Here is a 13,716-nt window from a genome sequence, read left to right on the forward strand (position 1 = left end):
GCAGACACCTCACAATCTGCAGCTCCCCTTCCATCTAACTCCATCCAATTATCCTGCTCTGCTGCAGCATCAGACTTGAGATTCAATGAGTTGTGACCTGGGCAGGCAGTGCATTAGTGATATTCAAGGTCCCAGGAAGAACTGCCCATTGAGTCAGCCTTTGGAGATCCCCACCCAGACACCTGGTTATTATCCATCTGTAGAAAACTGTGTGTAACCATTTCATGGTTGCAACTGATGCTATTTTTGTATTTTCTCAAATGTAAATATTCTGAACCTCCATAGGATTCAGGATTTTGACAATTTCAAAAATGATGGATTTGGTACGTCCCTCATATATACGGTAGTGTCATACAGAAATATGTTTTACTGAAAACATTCTCATGCTCTAATTGGCTAAAAGTTAGTCTTGCCCTGTGAATAGTCTAATATGTGTTTATGGTTACAGGTTGGTCTAGCCTCAAGAATCTAATGCTCTGATTGGTTGTAGGGTTTAGTCCGATTGCCATTTTGGAGTCAGGAAGAATTTTTTCACCCTCTGAGGCAAATTGGAGAGGCTTCAGATAGGGTTTTTTGCCTTCCTCTGGATCAACTGACAGTTAGGCAGGTTAAAATAGAGTCCAAAGGTTGAACTTGATGGACGTGTGTCTTTTTTCAACCTAACTTACTATGAGTACTATGACTAGGGGTAGCCTTAGCCTCAAGAATGTTCTAATGCTCTGATTGATTACAGGTTGACTTAGTCTCAGGAATGTTCTAATATTCTGATTGGTACAGGTTGGCCTAGCCTCGGAAATGTTTAACCATTGAAAATTGTTGAAATCCCATTTTCTTGAAGTGGCCTCGGCTACAGTTTTTACCCAAGGCAGCTTCAAAGTTCACTACACAGGGAATAAGAAGTGATTTTCAGTCACTGATATTACATTTTCATATTTTCTAAATCCACTGTAGGCCGTAGGAAGCAGTTGCATCACCAGTTCCCCTGGGACCTAGGCCTGGTTCTATTGGGCCAATGGTATATCATTGCTTGGAATTCAACACTGGCTTGTTTTATGTTTTGCTGCTGCTGAGGAGTGAATGACATGCACATTAACAGAACCCTATGCCCTGTACCCATGATCCTTCCTAGTGGAACCATATTCAGCCTGAGCTCAGTCTCATAACCTGTGATCCATGCAGACTTCACTGCACCTGCTGCCTGGGGAGTGACTGATATCCATTAGTCTCCGTGCCATATGGATAAACACGCTATAACATTAAACTTGCATGATGTCAGTGACAAGAGCTCCTCTTTGGCCTCCACCAGCCTCAGCTCCCTGAGGAGCCTCCATCAGCTGTCACGCAGCCTGCGCAGCCGAGCGAGCAAAGGATAATGTGCAGAACCAGCCGGGGGAATCACCACATGCAATTGGTATAGAATTGCATATACTTGCAGCCTGCACCATCATATTATACTGAATTGTGGTGCGTGAGTAAAGAGTGTGGCTGTTCTTTATAGCAAATAGGAACATTTTTGGTTATGAAGTTTGAGTCCTGAACACTAACTGTGTTAGCCAGTCACAGGGCAAGAAAATAACAAAAAGTGGTATGGAGGTGATTCCTTTATTGTCTAACTAATCATAGGAAGCTTTCAGAACGTTTTAGTTACTTTTTTTATATACTTAGTTTGAAAAAGGAATGATAATGTTCTGAAAGCTTAATATGATCACCTTTATACCACTTTTTGTAATTTTTTACATCTTTATAAAGTAAAACGCCTCCTTATAAAAACATAACCCACTCACAATGCAGGACATGATTCCAAGAGAATGGAAGGGATAAATATGGTTATAAGACTGGAAATATGGGCAACAGGACAGAGAGAACAGCGGAACAGCGGAACAGAAAGCAGGCACAAGGGAGGGTGGAAAAGAGAAGGAAAATAGAAACATCCTAAAGAAATGGCAACCTAAATACATGGATTACATAAAGAGAAAGCAAAAAAACGGCAGGAGAACAGCAGGATAATCAATATGAAAATAAAGAGAAATGGGATGTGAAACCAGAAGTGGAAGATAGAACACAAGAAGAAATGTACAAACACAAAAGAGAATTAGTTAAACAAAGGCAAAAGGAAAAGGTGAAAAGGCTCAGAAAGAGAAACATTTTAATATTTTATTAACATAATATTTCAGTGAATAGGTCACATTTGCTGCAATAAAAGCGTGGGGCTTCCACCTAGGGCTCTGCAGTGGCTGTTAAACTGCAAGCAATGGTTGGACACAGGGAGAAGAAATTAAAGGACAAGTTAAGGGCCACAGGTCAGCCCTTCATGAATAAGAAACCTGCAGTTGTACTGATGCTGTATGCCAATAAGGACACACCAGGCCCTGAGCCCTTGGGAAAAGATCCAGACTGCAGTAAAGTGCCTGCTCCCTCTGATTCCCAATGCATTTCATCTTCCCAGCTTCCCAGCAGAGACAGGACTCTGAGGCCGAACGCAGCGGTTCCTCCATTACTCATGTCCCCGCAGAGCGCTCGGCTACCAGATAAACCTTGCTGGAGGCTTCACTATTAAACTCATCCATTATGTGATATCCTGCTACCAGCTGGCTGCACTTTCCAGCCCATTATTAGGCCAATAAAACGTGTTTTCTCTTATTATGACGGTTGGTAGCGAAAGCGTAATATCAGCAGAACTGCCATTTTTATTTAACGTGCGCTGGCGCTCGGCCACAGGGGCATATGAAATGTCTGTGGCTTGGAGCTTTCTTCTTATTTTCTTTTCACACTTTCTGGCTGCAGCTGAGCTTTCAGCACTTACTGCACACGGATCTCACCAGGGATAGGCGGCCGCGCGGCGCAGCCCCTCAAACAATCGATACTCCCATCTCAAAGAGAATTTAGATGATTGCACTGAAACGGCACTGGTTTTTAAAGTAAAATTTTAATAGTGTGGCAGTAAATATAAAGCGTATTGGGAATTTTCTGCGCAAGGTAACAGTTATAGCAGAGGGGGCCCATGGGACAATGCAGGGATTCCATGAATTACAAAAATAAAAAGTGATACTAAGCCGTAACCTTGCAGCTGGGGGCCCTTTTAGTAAGTAATTATTGCATTTGGCTGAGGAAGACCTTGCTAGGAGACCTTTATATCAACATTCAACCCAGCCTGTAGCCAACCAGGACTTTAGAAATATCACAACATAAAGGTTAACAAAGCCAAGGGCCACATGCAATGGAAACTGCACTAACATGGAGCTCTGGATACCTGGAGGGTGGCTATTGTTCTGTAAGATAATGGTGTATGTATTAATATACGTTGAACAGTTGAACTTTGCCTCCTGCACCCCCAGGTACCTCCTCCCCCTCTTTTAAAGTGCCAGGTTTGGGGAAACGCACATTACAAAACACCACCAAACCTTTCACACACTGGCTGAGCATTTGACTCCAGGCAATGACAAACAGTAACCTTGCTTGTAGGCTGCTCTAGTAGATCTGCCCTCACCCCAACCCTTTCTGCCCCCCGGCATAACTGGCGAGTTCAGCATTAGAACAGAAAATATGAATCGGGAATTTGAAAGCCAGCCATTTTTGTTTTAATATTTAACATTGCGAAGTTTGTATATATCCAGATTTATGTAAGAGAATTGACACTGTCTTTTAACACAGATGGGGTTGATATAAAAAAAAAAAGCCCAATTCAGTTATTGTATCACTGGCCTGTCTGTGAGTCATATACACAAAGCCTGGGCTTAATATAAATAAAACGAGTTGCATTGCGCTGTGGTATTGTGCCAACTGCCAAGGTAATTTGCACAAAGATTAACTCCATGGGGCAAATTTACTAAAGGGCAAATTTTGGCCGGCAAAGGCTACGTCACACTTCACCATTTTGACAGGTGCACATTCGCTACCACTACGGTAATTCACTAAAATGCAAAGTTGCGTCTCTGCAGGCGAAGCTTCTCTACCGTTAATTTGTCAGCGCAAGCATTTCATAGTAAAACATTTGCTAACTAATTTCTGGCTAGCTAACTTTGTTAGTACTCTTATACTTAGGTCAATTTGAATAGGGCGGGTACATATAGGTTGTTTAGTATTTATTGGAGATGTTGGTGCAAATGCTTGAAGTGGCCACTTATTATTACACACGTCCAAGGAAGCAAATTAAAGACAAAAGAGATCCTCAAATGCCCTAGACATGAGCCCACACTAAAACGAATGTGGCATCTCCCTCAAATGGTTGAAAAAAAAATGTTAACACAAAAACTAAAATAGTTTTTCAATGTTTTTATGACTTTTCGGCATACAAGATATGTCTGACATAAGATTGAGGAGGATGAAGCTTCATTTTATCAGTTTGCCAGGTCTAAGCTGGCGAAGGAAACTGTAGCGAATGAGGTAATGTTCTATAAAATTCATGAATTTAGTGAATTTGAGGAGTAACGATCATCTGCCTGAGCAAATTTAGCCATAATGTAATCTTCACTAAAATTTGAAGCTAAACTTCCCCTTTAAACCTCTCATATGTTTGTAATTTCATGTGCTAACATGGCAGCTTCAAAAACTCACTTTGACTGAGAACAGTAAAGGCCGAATTTCTCCTCCCCCCCAAATAACATTCTTGCTCTGGAAGAAATGTTTGTTGCAGAGATTTTATAGATCAGAGCAGATCCCCGAGTGCCAGTCTGTGCTGATTGCAGGAGAATTGAGGCCGTGTCGACAGCAGCCAACCTGTACCACTGAATTACAGCAGCCATAAACCTCCGCCAGCGTGTGAGGAGCTCAGCAGGGGAGAGAGGGGAAGGGGAACCAGACAAGTGAGGGGCAGAGTAAGAAATAGGGAGAGACAGAAAAGAGGAGAGAAAGAGTCAGAGAGAGAGAGTAAATGAAAAGAGAGAGAGCTAGAGAAGGAGATGGAGAGAGAAGGGGGAGAGAAAGGCAAGGAAGCAACAAAGAAGAGGAGAGAGAGAGATAAGGAAGAGACAGAGAAGAAGAGAGAAAGAGAGAGAGATGGAGGAAGGGAGATAGGAAGAGACAGAGAAGGCGCGAGAGAAAACAGGAAGAGAGAGAGAAAAGGGGAGAAATATAGGAAGAGATATAAAAAGAAAGAGAGTAGGTATTTTTCTCCCAAAGTCAAATGCAACCCCTTAAAGGACCAGTAACACCACATTACCACATATAGTACAGTGATATCTTGTCTGTCGATGTCCATCTTTTTCTGAACTGCAACTCTATCTTTATAGTTCAGCAGCATCTGAAGAGTCACATATTGAGTATGTGTGCCTTATTTATGCCTCACTGCTTGGGATGTAGGTGGGGAGCATATAGGCACCCAGGCCCGGACTGGCAATCTGTGGGTTCTGGAAAATGCCAGAGGGGCTGCTATAAGGTGCCATAGAAAGTCAGTATTTAGTGGGCTGGTGGGGGCTGTTTGGGCCTCTTTGTGGGCTGATTGGGCCTCTGTGAACCTGAAATGCCAGGACCTATTTTAATTCTCAGTCCGGACCTGTAGGCACCCCAATGAATATACCTATCCGTAGTGCTGACGATGCAAGTCATAGTACAGGTGTAGGTTCTCCATGTTTGGGCCATAAGGGTCACAGTTTTGCAGCTCTTAGTGCTTCAGAACTTGTGTTTATACCACTGGCAAAACAGCCCTTTCATGTCAGTATTGTTTCACCTGCAGCCATTCACCAGTACAGACAGCCCTGGGCTTAAATAAATCCACATCAGAGAAAAAGGGGAACAGGGAGGTTGCAGGTAAAGTTGATACCATTAAACAACAGACTAGAGAAGAGGTAAAGAGAGAAAAGCCAGAAAGAGATAAGTTGTGACACCTCATGGCAGCCGCACTATTGATCTTCCATAACTTCCAGCTCTGAAACAAATCAGCAAAAACAAGCAGCTGATCTTGTGCAGGTTAGTCTCCTGGAGAGAGAGGCACTTAGAGAAAGGAGAGAGGAGTCTCGCACACACGTCTCTCCCACAAGCGCACACACACAAGAAAACAAGCGGATAGAAGGTGCCCAGGATGGGAAAATAAAACACTCATCAACAGATCTTCACAAAGCGCACGCTTCTTGTTCCTCCAGCAGCACCAGCCGAGGACTAATGAAGTGTCTGAGCTTCAGAGAGACGTTTCCATTAATAGACACAAGTGCATCCTGAGCTGTTCACACAGAAAAGCAACAGGTGTCTGGTTAAAGCAGCGTCAGCTTAATGGGTTCATCTAAAGACAGGTTCCTCGGGTCTTCTTCTGGGGTCAAGGACAAGGTGGGGGGGAAGGCAGGAGACGCTGGAAAATGAATACTCTGCCAGGTCTCATTTGGGCCCCAGTGTGGGTTTTTTTTCAAGGCAAATAAGATTTTATGCTTGGCCTGAATGTTCCTCTCCGTGGGAGACGTCCTTCCCTTCATAGGGAGATTATTTTGTGGAACAGATTGAATTTTATTTTAATTTAAAGCAAAGAACACACAGGGTAATGCAAGGCGAACAGTGCCACGCTGGGGAGAGGGGGCTGATGGAGAGGCACTGAGACATAGTTATTATTTTCCCAGCACTCGCTGGTTTCTTAGGTACATATTCCAAGCCGCCTCGTTCCTCCTGCCCTTGCATGGACAAATCTAAATACCATTTGCTCTATCAACAAAAATGCACATGTAATAAAGTGCTTTATAAGAACCGAGCACAAAAGCATACATATCGCACATAATAATTACACCATATTAATGCTAAGTACACACAGTAATATCATGTACCATATAAGAACCATGAACACACACACGTATATACTATGTGTAATACAAGCAACCATAGACCTAAATCTGATATATACTTATACTGTTTCACAAAATATCACCATGTAATGACAATATTTATAATTTTACCATAACTGAACTGTCTTTTCTCAATGTATCCACAACATACCCCAGAACACCATATACTGTACAAATAACCAATAGACTACGTTTACTCACACTGAACATTCAGCTGTACCGTGGCTTCTCGGGGTCGGATGTTAAATCCATTGTATCTTGCCGTCTGACACTTGTATGTTCCACTCATTTCCCGGGTCACATTCTCCAGCCTTAATTTTCCATCGTAGGTCTCAGCTATCACTTCTCCAGTGGGCAAAGGTCCCTCTTTGTCCAGCCGTGTCCAGAGAATAGGTGGCTTGGGCTTGCCTCGTACATCACACTGTAGCTCTGCTCTAGATCCTTCTCGAACTGTGATGATGGATTGTCCCCTGGGAACAGTCAGTGTGGGGGGCACTGCAAAAGAAAAAAAAAACACTCATTCTGAGCATGTGTTTAGAGATTATTTCATTTCCATTAAGCCGTTGGGTTAGTAAGTTTAAGGTTAGGCGTAGGGTTAGGGTTACAAATAAGTTTAGGGTTAGGAGTAGGGTTAGGGTTATGAGTTAATTTAATGAAGCAGTAAAGTTAGGGTTACCAGTAAGATTAGGGTTAGTGGTAGAGTTGGGTTTATGAGTAAATTTAGGGTAGGTGTAGTGTTACCAGTAAGTTTAGGGTTAGGAGTAGGGTAAGGGTTACAAGTAAGTTTAGGGTTAGGTGTAGGGTTAGGGTTACAAATAAGTTTAGGGTTAGGAGTAGGTTTAGGGTTATGCGTTAGTTTAGGGTAGCATTAAAGTTAGGGTTACCAGTAATATTAGGGTTAGGAGTAGAGTTGGATTTATGAGTAAATTTAGGGTAGGTGTAGGGTTACCAGTAAGTTGAGAGTTAGGAGTATGGATAGGGTTACAAGTAAGTTTAGGGTTAGGGGTAGGGTTAGGTTTATGAGTAAATTTAGGGTAGGAGTAGAACTAGGGTTACAAGTAAGTTTAGGGTTAGGAGTAAGGTCAGCGTTACAAGTAAGTTAAAACATAATATAGCTTGAATCTTACTGAAACATCTCTCTTACTGACTAGTAATAGGATAAATGTCCTTGTCCAAAACTAATAGGAAGAAGATGTCTTTCCAAATGCCAATGAATAGGAAGACACTCTTTACTAAATGTAATTGGGTGGAGGGAAGCATACAAAGATAAACAGTAGAGTAGTGTGGAATGTGCTTGGCTGTGCTGAAAGATGACCATACTGATGTGATGGTGTAAAACAATGGTGGTTATCTGATTAGAATAGAGGAGTAGTCAGTATTTTACAGCTAGGACTATGGATCAAGCATTGGACTTTCCGTTTCCAGTCAGTAGATTACAATCTTTTGAGATCTTTGGCATAAGACTCCCCAAATATAATAAGTTCTCCAATGGACAGCCTTTTATTAATTTATCCAAACAAAATATATTCTTTTCTCCTCATCACAAGCAAGTATTACAAATTAACCCCCCCCCCTTGCACAAATCACCCCACAGAGAACCAGTCTTTCATCTTTCATCATTATCCTTGATGTTCTTGGTGCATAATCAGTGGGCCTAGGGGTATAGAGGCCCAAAGTAAAGGGGAAGTTTCTAATTGTTGCACCCATGTAGCCAAAATAGATTTTCTTTGGTAGTTAGTAGTTGGGAGCCCCTATTAACATTTTTGGTGGGCTCAGGGAACTTCTGCATACACCACTGAATATATTTGGCAAGTTGAAATCATTCTTTTGTTTGTACATAACACATAGAGACATTGCCTTTTGTTTTATGAACTATAATTTATACCTACTCAGTGTTAATTGCTTGGATGAAAATTAATTGGGCATTTTATGGGCACAGGAAGAGCTCTGACTTTTTTTTTACAGTGCTATGACAAGACAGCTTTTGTGCTTTTAGCCTACCATGCAAGCCAACTGTAACCCACTGCTAACAAAGAGTGGCGCCGATTGAAATTAAACAATAATGACACCTTTTGGTAAAAATATCTTAATTGCTAATGGGGGGAAATGGCTAAAATGACATGCTTTCAGTACACCAGTGCATAAACACTATTAAAAAAAATAAAAAAAAAAGCTCATCACGTAAGTTTGATGCATTTTCCCAGGTTAACCATTAAAAGAATCTGCAGTTTTAATTAAAGCATTTCACTCATAATTATTACTGTACCCAGCTTTGAATTGATTTTAATGAGTGATGGTCTGCAATATGCAGCAAATATTGGCAATGTGTTTTAGGGGCCCCAAGACACTTTTCTGAATTGCAGTTCTTGGAACATCTTGTCTACTTCTAGAATACTCCTAAAGTTTGGCTTATAGTGTACATATAAGTAGTGATGGGCGAATTTATTCACCAGGCGCGAATTTGCGGCGAATTTGCGCGATTTGCCGCCAGCGAATAAATTCGCAAAACGCCCGCGAAAATTCGCTGCGTCGGCGTCAAAAAAACAGGCGCCGGCGTCAAAAACGGGCACCGGCGTCAAAAACAAGACGCCGGCACCGTTTCGCGAATTTTTCGCCGAAGCGAAACGGCGCAAATTCGCCCATCACTACATATAAGTGCCATTCTGGAACGTGGGGGAAGAGCTGCTCTGGACAAGTACCGTGCATGGCTTGGACACATCTAATTTTTCACATGATAATGTTGACAGGTACATACAGTAATTCTGATATTTCTAGTGGTCATGGATCCTGAGCCAGTACGATCCATTAGCTGCTGTTCAACCAAAACTCACAGCATCTCCAGTAGTGTTGAACTCTAAGTGGATGCTCATATGTTAAAGATGTCTCTAGAGGCTATTTTCACTACCACTGGGTCAGGAGATACATTTATGATATGTAGTGGAGATCCTACAATCTCCTTCTGCATCCAGCAGCTGCCCTGTGGGGTCCCACACAGACTAGTATCCTTACTACACCCCTTAATGTTAGCTATAATAGCTTCCTTTACCTGTTTCAGCAGATATATTGACCTCAATGCTTAGTTCGGGTGTAAATGTTCCTGGAAATGAGGCCACACACATATAGGTGCCATAGTCACTGAACCGCAAGTCAAAGAAATCCAAGCTACTTGTGTCCGGTGGGAGATCTGGGTCATTCCTACTGATCTCCAGTCGCCGTCTAGAGGGCACCACAATCCGTTGGTTTTTAAACCAAGAATACACAACTTTCTCCTGTGGAACGGCATCAACGTGGCACGAGAGCTTCAGATCCCGACCCAACTGGATGTTCTCACTTTCCTTGTTGACATCAGGAGTGATCTGAAATGTGGCATTTTTCATGGCTGTTTCAAAGCAAAGAATAAATTGATTTCAGTGGTACTTTTCTGACTCTTCCTGGACCTTCACTGATGAAATACATCATTGCTCTAAAAATAGGTCTGAATTAGTAGTTTATTAGTCATATCATATCACCTTAGGTCACAGTTTTTACAACTGTGAAGCTGACAGTAATGATAAAATGGAACCATGCCTGAAGGACGTCATTTATGAACATATATAAATACATAGAAATCTTCTGAGAACTCTGCATTAGGAACCCCTGGCTTCAAAAAAGCTTCTCAAGGAGGCAAACAAGATAGCAACAAGGAATATCATGAAGATGATGCCAACTAGTGCTGTTTTTAGTGAAAACTGCTTAGAGTGGGTTTATACCTCCCCTAAAGATTCTTATATTACACATATTAATAGACTAGTTGTAGGGAGTGTAAGGTGTTAAACAGTGATTGGCGAATTTCTCCCATATCGATTTGCAGAAATTCACCAAACTTTGGAAAATTCTGACGCTGGCGACAATTCTGACACGCATTAAAGTCATTGGGTACCTATTAATTGTCGTCATCGTAATTGTCGCCAGTCTCAGAATTGTCACCAGCGGCAAAACAATTTTAACAATTTGCAAAATTGCAGTGAAAATTCTCTGCAATTTTGCAAATGTATTCGCTGGCCGCGAAACATGGAGATTTGAAGCCAATTCGCACCTGGTGAATAAATTCGCCCATCACTAGTGTTAACCTCCCCTACTGTGAGATATCCTGTTGAGAGTATCCTATGCCCTGTTGGAGGGATGCAACCTGATTGGCTCAGGGGTGTCATGGGCATTGTTTAATTTATAAGCAAGGGGATCCAATAATTCTGTCTCTTTAGCCTCAACTTGAGGAGGGGGAAGTATGATATGAGGGAGCCTGAGAATTAATTACAAGTCACAGTGCTCTAGCTGAAGACCAGAAGTAGATACCCCCATTATTACAAAATTATAGGTAGGGTGTGACTGTTGAAGAATAGCAATTACAGTAAGTGGAGTTTTGGAGTTTTGTACTTATCCCTTCACCTGCTTGTTGAATGCTTTATTAGTTAATTTCAGTCAATCGCAGCATTTGGCAGGACACAAAATACAGAGGAAAACAACAAGATCCTCTAAGGTTTACTGGCCTGATAAAGGACATACATCTCACTAAGAGGTTGACTGTCTTCTTCGCAGGATTCCCCACATTGTTGGTGGCAGTACAATTATAGTATCCGGAATCTTCAGGACGAATGTTCCATATGGTGAGGTTTCCCCCCTTGGATGGCACTACATTTTGGCTGTGCGACCAGATGACCTTAGGAGGTGGATCTCCTCCCGTGAGTGAGCACTGCATGGTTACATTATCTCCAGGGTTCACTACCAACGTCTCATTGACCGACAACTTCAGTGCAGGTGGCGCTGGAGAAAGAAGCATATAGAAAGGCCTTTGTTAGATCTGTATCAATGTATCAGTGAAATTACAAATTAAAACATGATCCATTCGTCACTCTGCTACAGTAGCCATTCATATTATTGTTGCATTGATGTATATACAGTGCCATAGACTCAAGGTTATATTGATTATTAACTTCAGCCCATCATTGGTGAACAAATCATAAAAGTTCTTTGGAATTAAAAAATGTGAACTTTTTAAAATGTAGCTGCTAGTCATTAGCAAAATTTTTCGCCAAGTTTTGCAGTGAAAATGATGCCCATAGACACCAATGGGTGAAAAAAATTATTGCACATCAAAAAATAAATTTGTTGCACGTCAAAAAAAAATGTCACCCATAGACTTCAATGTATTCCAGCTAATTTTTAGCAAAACAGTTCCATTTAAAAACTGTGTGATCAAGTTTAGGCTTAGTTGTCCATTATTGAGCCAGATCCACCTCTTCCTAGATAGAAAATCTCCTGACCTTTTAGGTATGATCACAGTTTCATACATCGTGTGTCATTCTCATTAAATTTTCCAAGACATTCCATGTGTCATCCCCCAGCAATTTGAAATATAAATTTGATTGTATTGATTTATGTAGGTGTTGGAATATGGAGCACAAAATTGGCTAATTTTGTTCTGTTTTGTTATTCCAGCCTGTAAAGCAACAATAGTGATTGGTCTCTTGATAATTTAGATGTTCAGGTCTGGGATTTCAGTCTAACAAAAAGGAGAGGAGTATCAATGTGAGTATGAAAATTTAAGGGCATGTTCATCAAACCATGATAAACAATGTTGGGGAAATGGATGGATGAATGAATAAGCAACAGATGAAAGAAACAATCCTATTGGATGAATAAATGAATAAGCACCAAATGAAAGAACGATCCTATTGATTCACAGCTGGTATTTCTTTTAATACATAAAAGGCCATAACCCAGAGGAGCTTTCGTTCGTTTGATCTTGAAAAATATGAAGACAGGTCATTTGGATGAGATTTATGGGAAAGAGGGCTGCAGTCCTCAATAAGAGAAAATTTAAAAAAAAAATTCTCTCAAATCCCAGTAAGAACTGGATAAACTCAAAACCAAACAAATGTGGTCCCTGGCCAGATCTAGTCTATCAACAGTAAAGGCAAACTTTCTGTAACAACTTACCTCCCTGGTGGTCCAGTGGTGCAGCGGGGACGACGAACTAGGGCGCACGTCACGCCTCTTCTGTTTTTATAGGCGCATGCGTGCTGGCGTGTTGGCGCGAAAGTTTAAAGTATTTAAAGTGCCAATACACAATTTATCACTGCCAGTTATAGGTTTCCTCATTGTGTGTTCCTGGATACAGTGCTTTCTAAGCTTCTGTATTCTGTGATCTGATTTTGGACCCATGCCTGCTACTGATTATCCTGACTTCAAAAATCCTGACCCTGCCTGGTAACCTACTCTTCTGTATCCGAATCCCTCCTGATTGATTTCCTGGGTTGAACCTTGTCTGTCTGACTCCACTTTTACCCTGCCTGCCCCGACCATGACAGATTACAGATCCCCTCAAGAGTCAATAACAGTTAATTGACCTCAGATTTCAAATAAAAAAGCAGTTTGGGCCTACAGAATTTTATTTTGTAGTATTGCTTTATTTTATACATTTAGGGGCAGATTTATCATGGTCGAATTGAAAAATCTAATTTTCAAATTCGAATTTTAAGATAATTTAAGGGACAGATTAATCAAGGGTCGAAGTGAAAATTCTAATTTTTAAATTTGAATTTCAAGGTAATTTTAGTGTACTTTGATTAGAGAATAGTCCAAATTAAATTTTGAATAAAATCCGAAAATTAGAATATCAAAATGTATCATGTACTGTCTCTTTAAAAATTTGACTTTGACTGTTTGCCATCTAAAACCTGCTGAATTTGCTGTTTTTAGCCTATGGGGTACCTCCTAGAACCTATTTGGAGTCATTTGGTGGACTTTGAAAAATACTTTGATTCAAATTCGATCAAATACGTTCCGAATTCGAATCGAACTATCAAATACAGCCTATTTACCCAAAGTTAAAAATTTTAATTTTTTTTAATACATTTCGGTTATAATACATTTTTTATTCGAATTTCGAGTTGATGGGAGTTTAGAAATATTCCCA

General features: G+C 41.0%; 1 protein-coding gene across 1 annotated transcript in view; it reads right to left on the bottom strand.

Annotated features, from left to right (window-relative positions):
* Positions 1-13,716, bottom strand: part of LOC108716517 (MAM domain-containing glycosylphosphatidylinositol anchor protein 1) — a 195,216-nt gene that overhangs the window by 38,612 nt on the left and 142,888 nt on the right. Inside the window, exons 6-8 of the mRNA XM_018262706.2 lie at positions 11,304-11,561; positions 9,808-10,140; positions 6,963-7,256 (exon numbers count right to left, since the gene is read on the bottom strand). Coding sequence (XP_018118195.1) covers positions 6,963-7,256; positions 9,808-10,140; positions 11,304-11,561 — 885 coding nt within the window. The remainder of the gene's footprint in view (positions 1-6,962; positions 7,257-9,807; positions 10,141-11,303; positions 11,562-13,716) is intronic.

Source organism: Xenopus laevis, chromosome 5L, assembly GCF_017654675.1.
Source record: "Xenopus laevis strain J_2021 chromosome 5L, Xenopus_laevis_v10.1, whole genome shotgun sequence".
Classification (NCBI taxonomy): Eukaryota; Metazoa; Chordata; class Amphibia; order Anura; family Pipidae; genus Xenopus; species Xenopus laevis.